At 38.1% G+C, this 24949-nt stretch overlaps 1 protein-coding gene across 12 annotated transcripts in view; it reads left to right on the forward strand.

Moving 5' to 3' along the window:
• Positions 1 to 24949, forward strand: part of LOC134792804 (trafficking kinesin-binding protein milt) — an 80220-nt gene that overhangs the window by 52435 nt on the left and 2836 nt on the right. For 4 of the 12 annotated variants that reach the window (XM_063764164.1, XM_063764170.1, XM_063764169.1 and 1 more), the window contains exons 2-13: positions 3058 to 3463; positions 5542 to 5618; positions 6875 to 7039; positions 10712 to 10910; positions 13089 to 13219; positions 15124 to 15213; positions 18608 to 18822; positions 19835 to 20035; positions 21559 to 21701; positions 22863 to 23018; positions 23464 to 23614; positions 24649 to 24926. In XM_063764164.1, coding sequence (XP_063620234.1) covers positions 5568 to 5618; positions 6875 to 7039; positions 10712 to 10910; positions 13089 to 13219; positions 15124 to 15213; positions 18608 to 18822; positions 19835 to 20035; positions 21559 to 21701; positions 22863 to 23018; positions 23464 to 23614; positions 24649 to 24926 — 1780 coding nt within the window. In that variant the 5' untranslated portion in view covers positions 3058 to 3463; positions 5542 to 5567. Of the gene's footprint in view, positions 1 to 2986; positions 3464 to 4416; positions 4770 to 5541; positions 5619 to 6874; positions 7040 to 10711; positions 10911 to 13088; positions 13220 to 15123; positions 15214 to 18607; positions 18823 to 19834; positions 20036 to 21558; positions 21702 to 22862; positions 23019 to 23463; positions 23615 to 24648; positions 24927 to 24949 lie in introns of those variants that run through there. The other 8 variants (XM_063764173.1, XM_063764162.1, XM_063764161.1 and 5 more) reach the window with 3 other exon arrangements.

Genomic DNA, 24949 nt, shown 5'->3' on the forward strand with positions numbered 1-24949 from the left:
ACAATTTTACTTAAGCAGAGTTATTATTTTTTAGCTATTCTTTCGATTGGCATCATAAAAATAGGGTGATTTTTTTTTTGACATTTAAGTCGGTTCGATTCCCAGACGAAGCAAGTAATTTTTAGAAAATCTATGAATGCAGAATTACTAACTTTTAAAAATAACATAAAGTCTTCTTTGAGCAAAATACACTATCTACGATATTTAAGGTACTTCCCCTTCACGTCCCATAAGTTTGGGACAACCTGTATATGTTATGTTAATGATAGGTTATTACCATACCATTAAAATGTAAATATTTTCGTGACATCATAAACTTCTAAAAATCCAAATAAGTTCTAAAAAGCCGGTGTAAATTTGTGTTTATCCGAATAGCCAAATTAAAAATTACTGTCACTAACTACGTGCGCTAAAATCATCGCTCTGCCGAAGCGTGGAAGCAGCCACATCAGCTTATAGCGTCAAATCGGATTGGATAGGTATTATTCCAAACGATTACACGAACCAATTTATTTTCTAATCGCTAAATATATTTCTAAGTACACCCCTATCCGTAATACTCGTATTTGCTCGCGAAATGAAGGAGGAGGAATATAGGTCAAGGTTGCTATCATGTCTTAACCTTGATAAAATGCGAGGCGATCCAAGAAAATGGCAGGACCCGGGAAAACTCACTCTGCCGCCTTTCTTACTGCGTAGATACAAGACAGTCTACCGAAATGATTGTATTTTCCTTTGCTTCGTTTATTATTCGTGTTGACTTAGCGGTGTCACTGAATTAATGAATTTTAACCAAGGAAAGAAGTTGGAATAATTTCTTAGTACGGCATAGTATCGTGGATTCACTTAACTATGAAAAAATCATGACGCTATCAGCTGAAGGTCAAGTTTTTCTATTGCTGAGGAAAAATGTTTCTGTCGGTTGCAGTGCTAGGTTAAATAGCATTCTCTTCAATCACGCTATCGTAAATCTAAGTAATGCAACGCAAAGTAAGGTTTAAATGGCACGGACTGCTATTTATTAACTAAACCCGTCTAGTTTTGCAACGACCTATCACGATATTTAAATGAAGTTCAAATGCTTGCCCAAGCGACTGTACGGTGATAACTTGATAAGGTCACTGAAAGGGAGTGCTAGGATTTTATCATATTACAAAGGTTAGCCCTTCAAACGCTCATTCGATGAGAATTCAAAGGTTAGAGGCAGATAAAGATTATATAAAGCGTCATAAAATAAGTCGATAGCCGAAGACAATATTAAGTCGATAGTTGTTTAAGGCGGTAGCGTGTTACGGTAGGTTTTGCAGCAACGTAATCTGACGACTTTGACGTCGTAGCTTTATCAAGCAACTGTTTAATTTGGTCTTTCACGTATGTGAAAGGTCCCATAGACTGGGACTAGACAAGCGCAATGCGCAAGGCTGCGTGACGTCACGGTGAATCACGTGCGCGCGTCGTCGACCTTATAGGCCCAACAGCTTTGCCAATTTCATGGGCAATTCGCGTTGTGCAAAAACTTTACGGTGGTTAAATGTGTTTTAGGTGTTCCCAGTTCCCACGATTTGGATCGGTATTGATTCGGAGGCATCGGGAGACATATTAGTTGTAATTACTTTATATTTATAACATAATGTCCCTTGAAATCGTTAATAGCATTTAAAAATATATATTTTCATTCGCTCAAAATAGTTTTCCTAACTTATGAATCGGCTCTAATCGTGTTTTCCTGACTTATGAATTGTTTAATCAAGTAAAACAATAGTAATTACATAATTACTAGTTGCATCATGTTCCTGTCATCTTTCAATTGAATAGGTTATTAGGAAACCTAGAAGTCTGCCATCAATAGTTTTCTATCTATTGGTGGAGTAGGTAACTATTTATTAGATGATTGTTAGGTAATGTGTAACTTCAATGTTACGATTCGTGGTCACTCCTAATGTGTTGGACACGACTCCTGAAACATATTTACATGTGGACCGTGTTATCTTGTTTAGAAGCACTATATTTATTCACTGACTTTCTGGACAACATAAGCTATTAAGTTAATTACTAAGCATTCGAGTTGTCCATGAAACTGGCAAATTGCCTTGTTTTCCATTAGTACTGAGTAGGAAGAGGTAAAAATTTTAAATTTATTCCACAAAATACTTTAAGCCGATGTTAAACTCTTCTTTACTAATAATATGCTCATAGTGGCAATTTAAAAGGTTTCTAAAGGGATATATTGAATAATATAAAGAAAGGAACTATAGTATATACATAGTATAGTTATATAGTATATACTATAGAATATAGGCTTTGGTATTTGAAATGTACATACATTAGGAATTACTTAATATAAATAAAGAAAATAAATCACCTCTTTTACTTGACAATGGTAGGTATTAATAGCAAAAAAAATAATAAACAAGCTATTGATGTAACCCACCTATATGAACATGTCGGAAAAATAATGTTTATTTATTAACCTATTGTTTATTACCGTGATGTGTTTATTCGCGACTATAAAGCACTTATTGATTATTGAGTAATCCTTCATACTATTCATAACTGTTTACGGTAACGTTCAAGTTAGCTATACCGTAAAATAATCTTATTTAACTAAAATTCCATAAGTCATAACAAAATAAAAGTATTTGTTAAAATTGTTGCTTATTAATCATAGTTACGTATTACGTTTACAGTAAAATTTCATTATGACAGCTATAAAAATCAGTGTGCTGGTAATTTAATCTGACCACTTTCGTTATACCGCGGGCGAGGGCTGGCCTGGCGCACCTTGCTTTGCCCTCGTTTTTACACAAAATCGATACTAGGCTTTTAAAATCTCACGAATTACATTGATTACATTGCATTCTAATATTTTGTGAACACATGTTTACGCTTTCAATTATCTTATCAGCGCTATTCATGATTAACACGTTAGGATCGTTTTAAAATATGAAGCCACGTTACCTGCGGCTCAGTGCGGTTTTTGTTTTAGTGCAACTATTTATAAGCCCATCGTTGGACGTCAGACGGCCTTTGAAATCATATAGGGCGGACGTTTTCCAGGCGGTATTTCCAGCCATATACTTTAGTCGGGCGTGAATATGAATTCGCGTTTGACTTACACAGGCACAAAGTTATTATTGGCATCGAGAGACAGACAGTGAGAGTTGACTACTTATAGTGTACCTAGTGTAAGAAGCTGAAAGTGAATGGATCGGTGAAGGCAGCCCCCGATGGTGGGTTTGGGGGCCCGTCACGGCGGAGGGCTCTGAGGGCGCGGGGTGCGCGGGCGCGCGCGCCTCGCCGCCGCCCGGCTTCGACCGCGAGCTCTTCCAGGAGCTCAGCTTCTTGCCCGACGTCGAGCTGCGCGAGTGCCTCGGCGAGTACCCGGACTTCCTCTACCACGTGGCGAGGGACAGGTTCGGGAGGCTCTACTTCCGTGTGATCAGGACGTTGCTCCTTGACCGAGGTATGAGCAACATCGTAGGCCACATCGCATAGCTCATATAGTTAATAGTTAGTATAGTTACCCACATTGAAGTTTCGCTTTTCCATTGCTGCTACCGTTGGTTGGAAAACTAATATCGTACATTCCGCCTGTTTTTTTAGTGGTCATCGCGATTTTTATTTCTTGATACCTATGTTATAATCGTATGCAGGTGACGTTTAAAAATCAGTAAATTCATTTTTTTCAATGATCCAATGATTCGGGCAAACATCATTCGCTTCTTCATGGCATTTAGGACAGTGCTAAAGTTCTTTATCATTTTAATATAATGCTTTCAATCATTTTTTCAACGCTGCGATATCGAGCACATATTTATTATGTTGCTTATAAAGGGGCTTTAAATGTTTAATTACCTTGACCGACTATCTTATTTGTTCGGGTTCACTTAGATTGATAGACTACGTGATAACATCTGTAGTGAACACAGACATACTTACATTAGATCATTACCATTTAATTATAACATAGGACGACTGTCGTATTTACTTGTTTGAATTACATGACAACATTGTATATATATTGACTCCAATACGGGAAATGGTTGGTAAAAACTGTGTGTTTGCGTCGTGTGAGACAGCCCGTGCATCACAATCGATATCCGTTGTAATCTCGGAGTTAAGTAACAATGAGAAAAAGCACATCCACCATTCAATACCCTCGTTATTCTGTTCCCATACTTAGAAAGCAAGTTTGCTACCTTTTTAGTTTTGTAATAAAATTATATTGCACTTTTGCTTGCGGCAAAGTATTGTGAAAATCCTTATATGCTTCTGTTATGGAATATACAATCTGTGTTACCTACTTTACAAGTGGATTAACTTAATCAATGCAGTTGTATGTAAGTATCCGTTTTTAATCAAAGTTTATCAATTCGGCATGCTATTTAGGCATGATCGAAAACAATACGTTATTAGAGTAAGTGTTAATGTGCTGAAGGTAGCTTTTTATCAGTACTATTATGCGCTCAAGTACCTATCTACTTCATCGTCTGTTGTCTCTTTTGCTGGGTACTTGAGTTTTCCCACATGTGTATACAATCGAGTAAAACAGTTTGTTTTGCTCGCCCTCCGCGCCGGCAGCCTGGCGTAGTCGCCAGCTTGTTCGGTCGGCCCGCGCTAGTGTTTGTCGCTACGGATTCTATATCGATGAAACACTTCCGATATTATAGAACTATCCTCACGAATAATGTACGAGTAACAGTGTAACAGTGCATCGCTTCATTGAACCGTTTCAATGTATACGCCACGCGCTGATCTCGATAATGCTGGTTAGTATTAATACCGTGTCGATCTATTTATATCGATATTTAAATAATTGTTTATCATATCTTATCTCTCGATGCCGGTTAGCTAGCCATGAAAAATCCATCATCATTCTGTGTTTACGCTTGCGTGCGTTCCACTTGTAAAAAGTACGCACCGTTTTGGACAATATAGTACCTTTTGTGATCTTGGTTTGTTTTGCTTTTTTATCGGATGAAGGATTGTTTACTATCCTGTCTACAATAGTAGTTAGTGCACTACTGGTTAGAACGCGTTTTCTAATAAAACGGTGAAGTTATGAGCGTTGGTAAGATTTATAGTGTTTTAAATAAGTTTAGATCAACTACAATTTAGCATACCTAATAACAATAATTTATTAGAAATTGGCGCATACAAAAAAAATCTAGACGTAGGATTAATAAATATTTGCCAAGTATTTATGAAATGCTTAATTATTTCATAATGTTTCGCTTAATTAGTTACGTTTCGCGATTTCCAAATGTCATTGATTATTTATTTATATTACTTATGTAAAAAGTGGAGTAGAGTGGTTTATTGTAGGTGAAGTACCTATACAGTCAGAGTAATAAAACAAATATGATAAGCAAAAATAATTCATACTTTCGCCTCTGACGTATTTTTATTTTTAAATTGTATAAATATTTTTGGTCTTGTGCTGTACTGTACTGGAATACTCCTTGTATTCGTTTTATACTCGTAGTGTATAATTAGTATTTGGTATAATAATTAAAGTTTAAAATGTATGTTTGTCGACAGTTCTATGCAGCAACAGGGTGAGCCAAATGACAAAAACCTACAATGACATCGAAGCAGTAACACGGCTCTTGGAAGAAGTAAGTACCCATTGTCTTCTACGTCTTTTCATGCTATAATTGTTATGTGTACTTATGCATGCTTCATGTAGGTAGGTGTTACCAGTTTTCACTTATGGACTGAAATGTGATCGGTAAAATAAGTATTTTACGGACTGAGATTTGCCTGGTTTTGAGTATTTTGCCGTAGGTACGGTACGATTGGGTCCCATTTTGGGTCTCCCGGTAGCTATCGTCTTTATACATAGTGTTATCTATTGTCTTGTTAATGAGGTTTAGGCAGATTTTTTACCAAATGCGGCAAATGGTGCGAGGCAGACAGCTGTAGCAGCTTCGAACCCCGCTTCTTATCATCTTAAGCTAAGTACGAACATTGCGGATCTGATATGAAATCCAGGAATATTTAATCTATTAAGGGTCTCTTTCTTGTCTGATATTAACAATACTGACGTTCGTACTATCTTCTAATAGCACATGCCGACGTTTCAAATTCCAATTAATGAGAATTTGATAGTTATCCGCATAATTATTGCGATACAGATTGGCAATGATTGATGCGATTAAACAAAGGGAGCAATTTAATGTAAAAAATGCATTCAAATGTAAAATGAAACAAAACATATAAAAATGTACATAAAAGCTAAGTAGTGCCTTACAAGTCTTAACAGAAACTATTTACCAGTATGAAATGCTGTTCTACTTGCTAAGTTAGTAAATTCAACATAGGAAAATCAGTTCACCCCCTTAAATGAGTTTATTTTTCACCTTAAAATCAAGTTTAACCTTGATTTTTAAATTTTATATAAATGGATTTTCATGACTTGCTCTAAATTATTTATTTTATCATTGGGAAACTTTATTCATCTTAGCACTTAATCTGAATAACCTAGAAATGTGGTGAAATTGCAAACCACAATATTATTTTTATTGCATCGAAATGCCATTGGCATTGAGAGCTATACGCAATGTAGCTGTATCGAGAAATATATAATGAAGTGAATCATTGCAACGTGCCGATAATCCGATAAATTACCCGACACCCCCCAGGGTGCGAGTAATTTATTCAGTACGCAACTAAATGGTGCGGCAAAACGGTTAGATCCAGATTTGATGGACGGTCAACCAAATTAAATTCTGGGTTGGTTTACCACAGTGACAATAACACTTTGGCCAAATGGCCTCTCTTATACTTGGCTTTATAATATCCACTGAAAACTTGATAATTGATCTGGCAGTTTGCTACATGCAGTACCTCACATTTTTATATTTTGTTACAGAAAGAGAAAGATTTAGAGTTGACGGCCCGCATCGGGAAGGAGTTGCTGGCCACAAATGGTGTTTTAGAAACGCGTGTCAACTCTCTCGAAGGCGAGCTGCGGAGCGCCAGAGACCTCATCACACAGCTGAGGCACGACCTCACTGCAAAGACTGATTTACTGCAGGTAATATTCATATTGTCTACGTCTCTCATTGATGCGACTGGGACACATTCTTATAGTAGTTGGAATTTTCAGACTCATGTGTACGAGCTCAATTACTAAACTCTGTACGCAAGAGGTCCGTACGCGAATAGAAACGCGTTAGAGAACGAGCTGACTTAGAGTTAGTTTCACCAACCACCATTTAACAGCGTTAACTTACATGACAGGGGTGGACACACCCATAAGCCCACAATTCTAAATCGTCGACTGATTATGTGACGTGCCCTACCCTACGCTTTACGAGCTTAGTCATGAAGGGTGCACTAATATAATTATTAAACGGTCAGCTTTAAATAATATTTCGTTCTGTTACTTTATGAGTGACCACATTCTGCGCATCATCGCGTGCAGTTTATAAACATTCCGTTTTTTGTTTATAAGTATATCTGCATCATTGTAGTGAACGTATTCCTAGAGGTAACTAGTGGCTCTGTGAGCTGTAGACCTCGCGAGCAGAGCTTTAAATAACATGGTGTTAAGAGCTTTAAATATAGTAAATTAAAAAAAAAAACAATACGAAATTTATGTGTAAAAAAATACAAAAAGTTATAATATACAATTACTGGGGATCGAACCCAGACCCTCTGTGCAAACAGAAAAAGCGAACGTTTACAAACTGAGCCAAATAGTTCTTAGATGGGTTGACGAAATTTAGCTACTCCTTCTCAAATTAAAATTAGTTAAAATTAAATATCTCAATACCTCCGAAACCAGCGAGATAAATTTTCTGAATTTTTGGCCATTTAATCTATAAACATATCTCAAAAAGAAAACACTCGTATGGTACCGATACCACTATTTGTTTAGGCGCGAGCTATCACGACTCCGCCATTTTTAAAAATTTCCAAAAACCGGATTGACAAAAAAATTTTATTTAGTCATAGAATCTGGTCACAAAATTTCATGAGAATCAGTTAAGAATTGCGACCTGTAGAGGAGAACATCCGGACATACGAAAGCAAATTGCTCGAGTCAAAACGTAGACCTTCGCTACGCTTCGGTCAATTAGATGTAATTCATTAGTCGAGTCCACAGACTAATAAAATCCACGTGCAGTTTCTACGAATTGATGTCATGTTGGTGACATAGTTTGTCTGTTGTAAGTTGTAATTTTCGTGTATTTTTTCACACGCCTATAAGAACAATTGTTTAGCGTTCTCTTTTTATAATCTGGGTTTTAAATGACTTCCGCCGCTAACACCGTTAAACACTCGCGTGTGCCGAGCTAATGTGTAATTATTGATCGGGCAATTCGGTAGGTAATGTTGTATGTAATTATATAATTAAGTTATTAAAAGACAGTCACGAAGAAATGGATTATAGCGCGGTGTGAGCACTGTAATAATCGTAGTTGTATATTTAAATAGCTGCTTAATATTAATAGTTCATATTCGCTAATTTAACTATTTTTTTTATAAAATACATATCTGTAAAGTATTCTTTACAATTATTACAAAACCCTTACGACAAAAAAATGCAGATGATCTTCTATCAGTTCAGTATAATTTATTTAGACCAACATTTAGTAAAAATTTGATTAATTCACCATTACACACAAATACACTTGTCAAACTATGATCAAATCAAAAACAGTTAGCTGTAATAACTTTCAGATACAAAAAGGAATGTAAATAAACAAAACCACGTGTCTACCTAGTTATTTCAATGTACCTATATGGATGTATGGAACTATATCATCATTGGTGAAATGACTTGGGTAACTGTAGTTTGCAAACAGTTTTATTGTTAAAACTAATGAATTAATATAGCTTGTTAACGTCAGATTACACCGTCATGAGAAATATGAGTTAGTCTTAATATACATATTTATCTCAGAGCACGTTATCTAAAGTATCAATGGTGGCTTTTTAATGCCGCTTTACTATTTCTCACGATGAGATACTAGTATATAAACAATGGCATTAAAACATTAGAATCGAAACAATATACGTAGTAAAGGGTAACGACATGGTGGGAAGGGAACATGCATATGATACAAGTGAATGGCACCTACCAAAAAAACGCGATGGCTTGTGATTGGCTGCATTTTAAAGAAAATCTTACCTAGTTAGTTATCTCGATGACCTGGCGGCTTAGCACGGTCGCGTTTTTATCCCTTGTCACCATGCCTGTCACGTTCTAACAAGTATGTAAGTGCGAAAGGGACGCGCATAGTGATAGTCGATAAAAATGGAACCGTGCTGAGCCCGCTGCTCTGTTTATTTAAAAGTCGCACATGTCATGCTGATACATTTCATTGAAACAATGTACCCGTGTAATCAAGTTGCTGAAACAATTGACTAGTTAATTAGTAATATTTTTGTCTGCATTCATAATACAGTTCATAATGTAGTAAAGTTTCAAAAACATCTTTGCTGTTATATTCCTTAAATTTACGCTTCCGTCAGGACTTGCACCCGTAACCTCCGCAATCCGTGCGTTTACTCTTATCCAATTGAGCTACGGAAGCCTACCAGAACCTCGCGAATCTTTCCATTCCTTCCCTTATGTATACACGCCTTTGGGGTGGCATATAGCGACATCTACCGAAAGACGATTACATCTTTTAATGGCACCATAAAAATTGGTTATATTTCTTGTTACTTATAATCTATGGATGTCTAAGAACAAAGATAACACAGCAAGGGTATAGGGAATGCATTCACATCTGGAATGTTTACATAGCTGGTATGATGTATTGTATGTCCCTTTCTTTACATTTGTGTTCCCAGTATAGGTATGTCCAGAGCGCCCCAATTTGTTAGTAACAAATCATTTGTCTTTTTATTTCAGTAATTCTGTTACTTCACGATTACGTTATAACAAATTCCTCAAAATACGACGCTATTTATTTTTAGCTTGAAGCAATTATTAGAACAAATTTGATGCAGGTCTGATAGGTATCATGTGTCTCGCTCATATATTATGAACCTTGATTGTTCTATACCTGCCCTACTTTTGTGGACCGCAGTGCAGTAATTTAATACACCGTATAGGTTTGTTTTACTTGGTCGATTACTCGCAAAAACAGGACGAAAAAACACGGTCATTCACGTTTGATACTCTCCATTTAGGCACCTGCAGTGCGCGTTTTTTTCCCATTTATTGGTCAGGTTTCTTATAAACTGCTTACATTGCGTTTGTAAGGCATTTAAACCCATATACGCGCCGTGTAATTGAATGCGCTTTTGATTCTTAAACTCTAATTTCGATTATACAAGTTCACTTTTGAAATGCCCAGTATTCACTTATTAGGTATATATGCGATTCGATTTTCGATATATTTGCGGTGCAATATTTATATGGTACAACGACGTTGCTGTGGAAACGTTAAATAAGGATAATACCAAAGTAGGAAGGCGATTAAGGTTATTGACCTTTTTATTAGCTCGAGTAAAATTGTGTAGAGAAGCGACATTCGATGCGCTCGCTTTGCTTAAGTTAGCTTAAGGGCCAGTTGCATCAACCACCACACTTGACAGACTGATCAACGTCACTCAGCAGTGAACTATGAAACTTCCCATATCATAAAATTTAGCGAATGGTTTAACGGTGACAGGCGATTTGGTGCAACTGACCCTAAGTGGTTTGCTTATCACATGGTGTTGCTATATCATCTTTGTTTGTCAACAGATTCTAACCAATGATACAGAGGAGGGCTCGACCCCGTCTGAGCAGGAAGCGGCTCAGGAGGCGGCGCTGCGTAAGCGCACAGGCGCGCTGGAGCGGGAAAACCGCGCTCTGCGCGACGAGGCTGCGCGGCTCGCCGCCGGCGCCGACCAGTGCGAGCTGGCCGAGCGGCAGCTGCTGCGGGACATCGCGCAACAACTCGGTGAGTACTAGAAACACAGTCAGTATAGGTATCACTCACTCATTAATTGTTCGTACGCGGTCGACTCGCGACTGCTCCGAGATTAAGGGTCGGTTGCACCAAACTGTTCGTATCGTTAAAGAGTTCGCTAAATTTTTATGTATAGAAAGTTTCATAGTAAAGCACCGGGGCGCGCCGGCTGACGTTGATCAGTCTGTCAAATGTGGTCGGTGCAACTGGCCCTAAATAAGGCGTAGTCTATAGAGCTCGCACCAGCGCTCTGGGGCGTGAAACCTATCTTAGAATATTTCCGGGAACTTACTTACTTTGCATTGCTTGCTTCGAAGGGGAAGTGAGTGTACTGGTTAAAATGTCAAGCCCAATGTCCTAACCACAACAAACAATTTGACACACAACACAACAACAACAACACAACAATTTGACAATTTAACAATTTGTATAAACTTGTTTATTTACGTGAGAGAATGTCCAAATTAAGTCAAATACCTTTAAAAATGTTCTTAATCTCCTATGAAGTTTTACCACCAAGACAAAGTGATTAATTGTTTGATATACATTCTCTTAATCTTAATATTTTAATTTGTGATATCATTATTTTTCGGCGATAGCAATTTCTTATCTTGCCCTCAATAATTTTATGGTATTTGCAGGGATCCATTGTTGTGTTTTAACAATTTAAAGTTGTTTAAAGTATAGATACTTAAAAGTTATCAAATGTCGATATGGTATATTTACTGGTTCTGTTCTAAAATAGTTGTACCCATCGTAATCCGTTGTATAAACATGATTAAGTGGGAAACCATTGTTTATTGGTAAAGTTTGTTTTCGCAGTCAGTTCAATCACCTTCCCACTTGTACATATACTATCTGGGTCGTGTTTTATAAAGGCATGTATCTTGTAATCTCGGTCTACTACGGAGACAAGAGACACCGATTACAGATTAGAGACCTTATAAAATGCGACCCTGTTGTAGACTTTTTATACAAGAATGTCAGGCAAATCAAAACACAGAAATACTCATAAAAGTTTCCGCTATCAATATTTAATTGAAATAGCAACTTTGCAGACTATTTTGTAGAGATAAGCGATACGTAGCATAAAATATGTACGTCATCTGTGTACCTAATGTTTTTTTTGTCAAAGATAAAAGGCGGATTGCCTAGATACTTAAAAAAATAATACATATTTTACGTTTGTTTAGTTTTTGAATAACTTAATTTACATTACTATTAAGAGTGTATTGAAGATATAGGTAAGAAGACAGGAATATAGAAGATTATAGACTTGGTGGCACAAGGTGGCCTTGCAGCGTGTTTTCATTAAGGTTTGCACCCTGTCAGACCATACTTGTTCCAACTTGTCTTATTTCATCACTTGGAAGAAAGAAATCCACTCAAGAAACCGGTGGAAAGGAATTCTTCGCTACCCTATTGGTCAACCCTATTGATTTTGTCGTTCACCACTTTCTTGCTCAGAGAGTCGGTTGCACCAAATCCTCTGTGTAATTAATTACGTTCACAATCATTTCATATTAGGTATGAGAATTTTCATCAGACCAGTCTGTCGATTGTGGTTCGTGCAACTGGCTCTTAATATGTAAACCATGTAAAAGAAAATATGTAATTAAGTAGCCGGTACTTAAACTGTTGTTATATGACTGACATAAAAATATATTTACGGTAGGCGACATCCATTTCACTATAAAATACGCTAGAATGTAAGCGGGTAAATTCCGTAATGTACGAGCTTAATTATTCTTTGCTGCTCTAGAGTAGAGATATTGGCTATAGAAATGTGCATAATCTGTTATGAATTAATTAGAGGTACTTTCTATTGGGTGCAATTTAGTGGATGGAGAAAAATAATTTAGGTACTATGTATTTGGGATATCTAGTATTCTTCCAAACATGTGTGTGTATCCAACTTAGTGTTAAACTTTTATGCGCCTCTCCCGTACCATTCGCAAACCGCTCCCGCATTGCACATCATACTACGAAAATTACAACTAGCAACTAGCAAGTCGTTCTAATAATTAGATCGACGTGGTAGCGATTCATTCGCCAGAACTATAGCCGTGATATTTTATTTCGGATATTTTTAGTTGCGACTCCCAGTTTATATCAATATTTATTAAAGTTATAAATGAATCATTCTATGTGTGTGTGTTCTGTGAACAGCAAGTGCGAACTCGGAGGCTGGTGTGCTGGGCTCGGAGTTGGCGGAGGAGCGACAGCGAGCTGCGGATGTGCAACAACAGTATGACTCCGTCAATGCGAGGCTCGCTGCTACCGAGAAAAATCTACAACAGGTACCGTATGAAATTAATGTTACATTTTTTTACGATAAGTAATGTAAACTCAGTTTTAAATGGATTTTTTGTATAATTTACATTCTGATAATTCCAGAAATACTATTTGCAGAATTAAAATTAATGGTGTATTTGTAACTCACAATTCCATGAATAACGATACTTTTACTTAAAATGTTAATTGAAAGTATCCTCTAAAATACTATAAAGGGATAATACTTAGACATGTTTTGTGAAGTACAGTCGCCATCAGATATATCGGAGCGGCCAAGGTGTTCACAATATCTGAACACGCGCTCTAACGCCCTGACAATAGAGGCGTGTTCCGATATTTGTGAGCACCTTGGCCGCTCCGATATATCTGATGGCGACTGTACATACACATGTATTATTACTTTGTTCGTATTCGAAATAAAAAGTTATATTTAACTCAGATGAAAAGTACCCATTCTGACTCGAAAGATCTCGTCAGAAATAGGTAGGTATTTCATCCCTTGGTTAACAATCTACTATAAATCGATAGTGTGACTCCTACAAAATTATAAAAATCATAATAAAAATGAAAAAAAAAAGGACATGTGAGGTAGGTCACGTATTTTATTGTTATTAAACAAATATCGTACGTACTAAACTATCTCAGCCTTATCTAGAACTTACGTGTTGATATCGAAGAAGTCATACAAACGCTGAACGAGTTTAAGTAATATTTAACGCCTTGAGTAAAGCCGATTTAGCGATAAATGTATGGTTAAGGTTATTCGATTAGACGACGTCTAGACATTGCGAAGTTCATTTCGGCCCTAGACAGTTTTTATTACCCATGAAAAAGAAGAGTTTATAGCTTATGGTGGCGGCTATTAAAAGCATGCCCATTAAAAGGGTTCATATCAGTAGTAATAGTAATAAAGTATCGTGCGCGTGTCCAAATGTTTCGTTTCGGATGTTCGTGACGCATTTAACTTTTTTTAAACTGACAAATATATCTTTCAGGCATGATTTCATTATAAGCTCCATTAGAGCGTTTCCCGATGTTATTTCACACTGATGTACAGTCGCCATCAGATATATCGGAGCGGCCAAGGTGCTCACAAATATCGGAACACGCCTCTATTGTCAGGGCGTTAGAGCGCGTGTTCAGATATTGTGAACACCTTGGCCGCTCCGATATATCTGATGGCGACTGTATTAGAGTACGTACTAAAGAATAGATTACATAACAATAAACAGGTACATCACTCCTATGTAACGGAAACTGCTATTGTTATAGTTATAGATTTATAATTAGTTTAATAATTGTTATAGTTCGTGATTGCTTTATTTATAGTTTGTATGTTAATTAGTTCGTGTTGAATCGAGAGGTCATAGGTATTTTCACTTTTCTTACGTCGGTATCTTCTCGGTGCCGCGATGTAGAACCGGTAATTTTTTTTAACGTGATAACGTCTTATAAATCGATGAACATCGGTAGCATGTATGAAAAAGTGTCACGTTGTGGACAGATCTCCATGGTAACGTTGTGGACAAATCTCCATGGTAACGTTACGTAATGTAATAGTAATGTTTTCTTATGACGTTATCACGTAAAATTATCGTCCGTAAACCGACTTTACAGACAACCATTTTTTTAATTGATAAAAGCATTTTAATATGTCTAAGTAAAAAAATAGACATTTTAATTTTTATTTATAGCAACCCTGAACGCGAGACGATATCGTAGTACTTTGTAATAATACAATAATTTATTACTGTGTTAGTTTTTAGAGCAGCGTATCTGCTATAGAATTTTATAATCTGCGCCAAAAGAACACATAATCTACTGAAATCTGAGTATCCGGTAGTCTACTAACAAGGGTTATAAATGGGGACACGGGCTCGACAGTGAGTAATGATCGTTCCGTCCACAGATAACTGCGGAGCACCAGCAGACGTTGCGGATATTAGACATAACTAAAGATAACCAAAATGCATTGGCGGCGGAGTTGGCGGATACGAAGGTAAGCTCAACCATTTTCATTAAATAAAATAATATAAATTTATATCCAGAAGGGATAAGATGGCCGGCTCTTTATCAAGTGACGCATTCCATGACAGGTTATAAAAACGTGACCATGATAGAGATGCAGAATTAGATAAAATAAACTGACAACAGCTTAAAAAATAGTTATTTTGGCAATAAGAAACCATGGTTGTTTTTTTATTTGAGTGAAAATTGCTTGTTACAGAATCTTTCGTTTGCTTTGGAATCTAACCAACTTTGATCTCTCGTTGCACATATAACATTTCACCTCAACACCTAGTACATAATTATCAATAAATTGAATAGGTACTAATAAAAATATTTTCTCAAGACTTAACATTTTGGTAAATTTATGTTCTATATGAGACAAATAAACACACATAAAAAACTTATATTTTCATCCAAGGCCAGTCTTACTGTGCGGGGCCAGCTAGACAGTTTAATATGACAAATTTAAGATAAATCAGTTTATGAATAGTCTTAGATAAAACTAATTTTGTGTTATAAACTACAAGCCTGATTATCTTGCAGTAATAACGACGATTACGTCGTTACTAGTTAGTGCAAGACAAGACTCATTTGTTCGAGTACATCTTTATCTTTTGTTTGTAATACATGATCCTGAAGTACTTTTTGATTGCAATTTCATGTAACTTCTGATACCAAAAGCAACCATTTTATATTTACCTAAATATTTTCAAGTCTTGTTATTTATGATATTGTAAACAAGCCCATGAGGCCATATCAATTTAGTGGTTTAGGCCCATGTCTACAGATTCCCAATTCTACAGATTCTCTAATTTACGGATTCCCAATGTAACAGATAACCAATTATACAGGTTCCCAATTCTACAGATTCTCTAATCTACAGATTCCCAGTTTAACAGATGACTAATTATACAGGTTCCCAATTCTACAGATTCCCAATTTAACAGATAACCAATTATACAGGTTCCCAATTCTACAGATTCTTAATTCCACAGTTTTTCATCTATACAGTATCCAAAAGAAAAGGATGAGTATAGTTTTCCTGGTTCTTACTGACTGACAAATTGGTTTGACGAACTATATCTTATCATATTTTTATCTTCCAAGAGAAAGGTGCTATTATAATAATATGTATTATACCGTTAAACGAGCAATTCTTGTTTATTTATTTATTTATATGTTTATTTATATATAGGGATTCCTATTTCGATGAAGTTTGCTATATGGGGGTTGTCGGGGGCAATAAATTGATCTAGCTAGGTCCAAGCACAGGGAAAACGCGTATTTTTGAGTTTTTATATGTCTCCCATATATTAATATATATAAAATTGAAAATTGTATACATGTTTTCAGATATGACCGTGCTAATGCTGTGTTACATTTATTATTGTAGTAAATACATTATTGTCTGAAGTGCTGACAATCTGTAGAATTGGGAATCTGTAGGACTGGAAATCTGTTTGACTGGGAATCTGTAGAATTGGGATTTTGTGGAAATGGGAATCTGTAGAATTGAGAATATGTAGAATTAAGATTCTGTAAAATTGAAATTATGTAGAATTGGGAATCTGTAGAATTGTGAACATGTAGAATTAAGATTCTGTAAAATTGAAATGATGTAGAATTGGGAATCTGTAAAATTGAAAATCTGTAGAGTTGGGAATCTGTAATAGAAATCTGTAGAACTGGGCCTAAACCAATTTAGTTGGGTTCTATAGTTTGTCAAAGGACTGTCTCATTTCAATCATAGACAGAGAGAATCATACTATCTTTGTCTTAGACTAGTACTAGCACCCAAAAGAAAAGGATGAGTATAGTTTTTCTGGTTCTTACTCACTGACAAATTGGTTTTACCATTTATAAGCATAGTTTTGACATAATCTGTCAGTGTCAACACATGAACTATAAAAAAATTGTGACCGATATTATGGACATTATGGCCGATGTCGGGGCTGGTTTATTACCCGATTGAGAGTAAATTAAAAGATAAGATATACGGTAAAATAACATTTCCCGTGTAATCCACGTGAGGCGCGTGTTTGGCGTGGTCCCATCAGAATCTTCTTAAGCGGGTTTTACTGATGTAAATAGACAACCGTGAAGGTGAAACGTTGTACCGCGGTGATATTGTAGTGAAATGTAATAACTGCTACTAGCATATCGGGACATGCCTGCATTGTGCTATCAGTTTATTTTTATTACCTCCGTTAAGTACTATAAGCACCTATAATTAACTGGAACCTTATGAACGGTGTGAGCCTACCGGTGGCGTTGCGTTAATTGCTCATAATATTGAGTTACCCTAGGTGTGTCCTAGATAGCAGACAATGGCACTCAGCTGTAAGTACGCAGCGCGCAATCAGGGAGTGGCGTTACATAGTCTCCATATTTATAGGTCTTGTATTTCACGAAAATGAGTAGAATGGACTATAAAGGGAAGAGAGTTAAAACTCATACATATTTTGAAACGATAAAATTCATAATTATATTTTGAATTTAGCACAATTAAAAAAGGACGCGGAGTGATTATACCATTTCGAAAACGTAACAGTGTGCTCATTATTAGACCATAGTTATATGTTTCATTTCATTCATCAAGAGTATCAAGACACTTCTATATTAACGTTATTAAATAGTTTAGTTCTGTCTAAGCGAAATGCAAGACATATACCTATATACACATATACTACATATAGCTACATAATATATATTAAGAAAGAATTAAAATTTTCATATTTTGTATTGGATTTCGACATAAAAATCTGCTCGTTTTCATTGTTTGCACGCAAATAGTTATTAAGATCGATTACGGCAATATGAAGTGATATACATGTTTCATGGTTTTTATCTCATTAGATTTTTATCTCATAATAATAGTAGGTACCACTTCTTAGCTCTACGTGAAAAGCTATTCAGTTTTACAATGGCTATAACGATAGTAGTTATGCATTCGTTTATATTAGTTTAATAGCTCATTCATATATATTGTTATTGTACATAGATTTATGTGAAATAAATGTAGGTAATAAAATTGTTCGGCCGGCCATCGCATTAAATCTTATTTAATGTATAGGCATAACTTGACATATTGAAAACTCCTGTAGATTAGTAGTAGCATATAATTAGTATAAAATTTTGATACGCTACGGACTCTTCAGGCTGCGCTGTGATCGTAACATCACTAATAGGTGGCTGCTATAAGTTACATTGTAATTCGTATACATAATACTTTAAATTGAATATCGTGTAATTAGACTCCTTTTTGAAGGAGTGGCCAGACACAGCATTGGAAAGAGATCTGTGGAGAAATTGGTGGGAGGCCTTTACCCAGCAGTGGGGCACGTAAGGCTCCAAATAATAATAATGACGTGTAACTTGTTCAGGAGCGGTACATGGAGGTGGCCGCTCATCTCGCCGAAGCTCAAGAGCAGCTCCGGCAGCTCCGCAAACGAACCGAGCCGACGCGCGGCCTCATGCCCAGCGTGGCGGCCGCGGCCGGCCTCCTCCCTGCCAGTTTACATCGAGAGATGCACTCCTCCATCTACTCCGAGCTTAGCATGGACTCCGGCATCGGCATCGGGAGCGACCCAATGCAACAGTGAGTATTATATTACAGTACATTATACATACACAAGCTACTATGGCAGCTGTAACGAACCGAGCCGACGCGCGGCCTCATGCCTAGCGTGCGGCCGCGGCCGGCCTCCTCCCTGCCAGTTTACACCGAGAGATGCACTCCTCCATCTACTCCGAGCTTAGCATGGACTCCGGCATCGGCATCGGGAGCGACCCAATGCAACAGTGAGTATTATATTACAGTACATTATACATACACAAGCTACTATGGCAGCTGTAACGAACCGAGCCGACGCGCGGCCTCATGCCTAGCGTGGCGGCCGCGGCCGGCCTCCTCCCTGCCAGTTTACACCGAGAGATGCACTCCTCCATCTACTCCGAGCTTAGCATGGACTCCGGCATCGGCATCGGGAGCGACCCAATGCAACAGTGAGTATTAATATTATATAACAGTACACAAATACACATATACAAACTACTACGGCAGCTGTAACGAACCGAGCTGACGCGCGGCCTCATGCCTAGCGTGGCGGCCGCGGTCGGCCTCCTCCCTGCCAGTTTACACCGAGAGATGCACTCCTCGATATCGGAATCGTCAGCAACCCAATGCAACAGTGAGTAATTACACCTCAATACCGGTATCAGAATGTAAGATAGTAAAGTGGACCAACAGAGAGAACAAGAAAGCATTGTTTTTGGAGGTGTGACCTAATAATATTTTACGTAACTAATTACATTACTATGGCCTCCTAAATCAAATACGTCGTGAAGCGAATTACACTGACAATTTAACAATTTCCTGGCGCGTTCTGCGGTTAACATCAATCTTAAAAAAAAAAGCATTAAACAACCAGTCGATTTGGTTAATAACTGTATACCAATGTGCCCGATTGTCAGGTATTTTGCCGCTTCATTGGTCTAAAGTTGTAACCTGTAGGTTTGTTTACTGCAGTGAATATGCCCGAACAGTTCTGATCACACACTGTAATTTGTTTGCATTTAAAATATATATTTTAAATACGCGTTTATTTCAGATCGAGCATGGCGAAAGTGTTCGAGACGGTGCAGTGCGCGTCACGGTGGTCCGGCGCGTCCGGTGTGTCCGGCGCGTCGATAGCCGGATCCGACCAGCCGGACGCGCCGCTGCCGCGGTCGTCCTACCTCCTCCCCAAGCCCAAGCTGTCCAGCGACTCTTTCTTCGAAGACTCGGACACGGACTCGGACGAACTCTACCCGTAAGTACATATTTCACATGAGGAGAATGAGCGTCCGGGGCGCTCTTGATCGCAGCAACCGGATCCGGATGCATATTTCCTACTCATCATGCATTATGTCATCCAATAATTTCAATTGATACAGTTCGTACGGTCAGATTTATATGTTTAACAATAAGATTCTGTTTTGTATAGAGAAGAAAACATCAGACAATATTTTTTCATATACAAACAAGCAATTAAATGAATCGCGGATGACTGAAAAAAGACTTGTGGCACGACAAGGTTAATAAAAAAAGAAAAACAGGTAAAAAGAATGAGTAGTATTTGTGCCAAATTTTCACGCTCTTGCCATAATATATGAGACAAGTGATGTCAACGGACAAATGAATTACCGCAAAAATATGTTTGTCAGTGAAATATTGGAAACAACGCATGTTTTTAAAATATTTCGATGTATTGTATAACAGTGTGCTCATTCCGTTATTTGATTTGGCATCTGTTGCCAAATACTTATATTATAACACGTTGTTGGCTCTAACTTTAAAATGAGGACGTGGTTAGTTTAGCAACAAATCATTGGTGTCAACGTAAAAATTGGCAATAATTCCGAATGAAATCACGAGCCTCTTTTACCAATATAATTTTTTGGGCGGAAGTTAGTTTTTACGTTAATATATTCGAGCCAAAAGATTTGCGTACAAACAACTATTGAAAGAGTCTAGGCACGTTTCATGATCTATTACGGTAACAAAGCGCGGGTAATAATGGGCATTCTTTAACTTAATTCAGGTCGAGGTGGGCGAGTTGCGTGTGTTTATTGTTAGGACTGACATAACTACACTGTTCACGTTGAGAGCATTATCGGCCGATTCCGGCTTGTTGTGGTCACGATAACGAGTAAATTGACTTGAGATTGTAATTTTTACTGATATGACGATAACTGACTAGACAAAGCAAATCTCTTAAGATAAGCGTCGTGTTTTCTTATTGCGCATTCATTGTTTTCTAACATTAAACATGTACAATATGAACTCCAAAAATATGGTAATGTCAATAATATTAACAAAACCCTAGTAGCTTTTTAGCGCCACTATGGTTAAGCGGGTAAACACTTAACCCAGTGTCAAAATGACTGGTAACCATGGTAACTCCATGTTTAATCGGTTAACCCCGGGTTAGTGAATGGTGCAAGTGGCGCTTAGAGAAGTAGGTACGTCAAACATCCATTACATTATGTTACTGGCCTGGAGAGAAATAACGGATACTTAGGGTAACCCATCCTAAGTATCCGTTATTTCTCTATTACGCGATCAAGTTGGAAAAGTGTTGGCAACTTTTTGATTTGGAAAAACATTTTAAGATTATGAGTATTTTTCGAAAGATGGGCGTATTTTTAAAACGTTTGTATAGAGAACCCCTTCAGTTCATGAATGCTCGCTATTGCTTATACTTTAGTATAAAACACTGAAGCGATTTTGCGAGGCATTGTCGGTTAACAATAAACATCATACTTTGTGGTCAACTATGATTCTGTTTTTCAGTGGCGGCACCGGTGAAGGCGTGCCGGGAGCGCCGGGCGCAGCGGAGCTGGCGGCAGCGTTGCGAAGGCTCACACCGCAGGAGATCAACTCGCGAAGAGCATCCTTGGCAGCCTCGCACGTACTTAGGCATCGGCGTAGCACAGGTATGTTGTTACAATTTTTTTGTCGATAGTAGAAATATAGTACATTGTAGGAGAGGACGGAAAACCGCTAAAAGATGGACGAGTGAGTTTGAGGGCCGACACGTTAGTGGAGGCCCTCAAATAATACGAGTCCATCTTTAGCGTTTCCGGCCGAGGCATTACATAGTGCTTTTCACGACTACTGCGAGGAAATAAGAAAACATTTGCATAACTATAAGTACTAGCCCGCGATTTCTCTGGTAGCAAATTACTAGCCACTGCCTGTGCTGTCTCTTGAATTTCGGTAGGCGTCAGCGTAAGAATATCATTTTCTTCATTAGAAGAACTCATTTTTTAAGCGAGCGTAGATACGTGTTTCTTGTATTTTTAGTCAAACAATTTACACTATCCAATTCAGTGAGTATTTTCCGATCCCGCCTTTTTAATTTACTTTTTTTATCACTTTTAAGAGACGTTTTTCTGTTGTTTGCTTCAAACCGCCTCTAAACTTAGAAGCGTTTTTGCTAAAAAAAACCATAAACAGCTACAAAAGTAAAAAACGCCTAAAGCGTGAATCGAATGAACTGACTGAATGAATGAATGGTTTTGACATTTCTTTTTTTTTAACAAGAAATTGGTCCTATAAATAACCTAATTTTATTTTTGAAGGAAAAAGTTGCGCCAAAAAAAGACCTTTTATTGATTTTTGTTTTAAATTATACTCATTGCTGTAGCGAACCGTCACCAATGACAGATGATGATAACAATGAAACATTGTAGTAGTGGTGGTTAAGGTGCTACAGCTATTGCCTATTTTCCAGCTTGGTTTTAGACCATCTTTTGCCACATTTCCGAACAGTGGCGTGAAAAATACAAAGGTGTTCTAAGTGATCTGTTTACATCAAGTGCTTATGACGATAATTTTAAGTGTTGTCTTTTGCGTAGGAAGTTTATTGCTAATGGTCTTCTATAGCATTTATTATTACTGAAAACTTGTCATTCGGCCCTCTTGTACCCATAAACGATCTGCAGTAACCTCCAGATATGGGCGGCATGGGACCAATCCTTCCCGTCTGACATTAGGTTGATTATATCAATCTAAAGCCTCTACAACTGGATATGAAAAGTAGTGAATGTCTTTTAACCATCATCCGTTATATAATACTTGTATTTTATTCGCAGAGCGTGACCTAAGCGAAGAAAGCGCAGTATGGGGCGCAGGCGCGGCGGGTGGTTTAGCCCGTTTCCGCGTTCCACACAAGCTGCAGATCGTCAAGCCCATGGAGGGCTCGCTCACCTTACACACGTGGGCACAGCTCGCCAAGCCGACCATGTCAGGTAAACCAGTCATTAACAATAAGCCTATTGAGTGAGGAAAGTACAGGATGGGGTGCAGAATAACTAATATTTGCTGCCCCATGTACACCTTAAATATATAATTGGGGAAAATGTATGGAACAATAATTTTCTTTTTACGATTTCGGGGCTAGTCCCATAGTAAAAGTTTAACAGGATATGAAGCTTTGCTTTCTCGTCAGTGTGTCCGTTTGAATCCCATCGCCTTCAGCTTGGTAGGTTAACTTGTTTACGATTGCCCCCTCGATGATATGTTGTTATTGTTACACTTAGGCCCACTTGCACCATTCCACTAACCCGGGGTTAACCGGTTAAACCTGGAGTTACCATGGTTGCCAGTACAATTGGACACTGGGTAAACGGTTTAACCGGCTAACCCCGGGTTAGTGGGATGGTGAAAATGGCGCTTACATGTATTTTTTTACAGGGTTACTAGAGGAGCAGGAGGGTGTCGGAGTCCGCGGCTCCCGCTCGGCGCAAGCCCTAGGACTGCGGCTCTACCGGCTGTCCGATGTAGAGGAGGATGATGACATGCCGCGGCTGCCGCACTCCAGCCACGTCTATACCTTTACCAACAGGTAACCTGACTTACGGCACAGTTAAATAATAGTACTAGGTACAGAAAATTCACTCTCTAACAAAACGCGTCTGTTACGATTAGGACAGATATGACCGCTAGGTGGCGACAGCGCCACGCGCGGCTTATGGCTAGCCACCAAAATTGGTGTGGGACGGATGTACTTGTAGCTACCTGTTGCAAAGCGACGAAATCACGGAGTGAGCCACGTCTGCTTACTACTCTCATCGTTTACAGCAGGGTACAAACAGCAACACTTAATTGTCCGTCGGTGGACCCTATGCCTTTTGTAATAAGGTTTACGAACGGTCAGTTAACAGTGTGGGCGATGGTAGGTACACATAACAATCCACAAACCTCTTTTGATGAAACAGAGGGCTACGCTTCAGTGAAGCTTTCCATACTGTCTGACGGTTAGGAAATGTCATATTGACCTTATATTGTCTTTCATTTTCTTTGAGATATTCGGCTTTCAAAGAGGTTTCAGGAGAGTTATAAAAATTGTGTCATAATAGCTAGTACACAAAAACTATGCGACTTTGATGCTAGATTTCCTGATTGAAATTTCCACATCTTTTGTCTTAGTACTTAGTAGGTATAAGCGATTATCTATTACAAACCTGATTTTTTTTTATACAGCCATAAAAATCTAGGAAGCGTTAATTAGTAGCTACCGGTAGGGACATCTAGCATCTAGGTAATTTAATATCAACTAGCAATGCGGATGTCATGCCACTATGAACTAATAATATCCATCTTACCATATCAATGTCTTGAAAGTTTTTACAGCGATTTCAACTACAGTCGACGTCAAAAATATGTTTACACTTTTGCACCTTACTCCTTTGTAATAAGGCGAAAAATGTAAACATATATTTGACGTCGACTGTACCTGTAGGTAGTTTATACAAGGTTTGCTAGACAACTCTAATTACAAGTACCTGCATTTTATACGCGACTTTATTTATATTACATAGTTCTAGTTAGATAGAAATTCCTGTAAGTTCTTGATTATATAATTTCCATTTTTCCCAGCACGGTGATGCACCCGAACGACGGCAGCCTGGTGAGCAGCACGCGCGGCAGCAGCGTGAGCTCGGGCATGAGCAGCCTGAGCTCGTCCGTGCTCGGCAGCGCGTGGAGCTCGCGCCTCACGTCGCGGCGCTCGTCGGCCGCCGTGTCGCCGGTGCTGTCGCGGCGCGAGTCCTTCTGCGAGCGTGTCGTCGAGCGACATTTTACGCCTACGGCCACGCCCGCTAATAGTCCGCTGCTCGGCTCGCCGGATTCTTCACCCCCTGCTACGCCCAGGCCTGGTTAGTATTTTAATACATAATCA

This window comes from Cydia splendana, chromosome 8, assembly GCF_910591565.1.
Source record: "Cydia splendana chromosome 8, ilCydSple1.2, whole genome shotgun sequence".
Taxonomy (NCBI): domain Eukaryota; kingdom Metazoa; phylum Arthropoda; class Insecta; order Lepidoptera; family Tortricidae; genus Cydia; species Cydia splendana.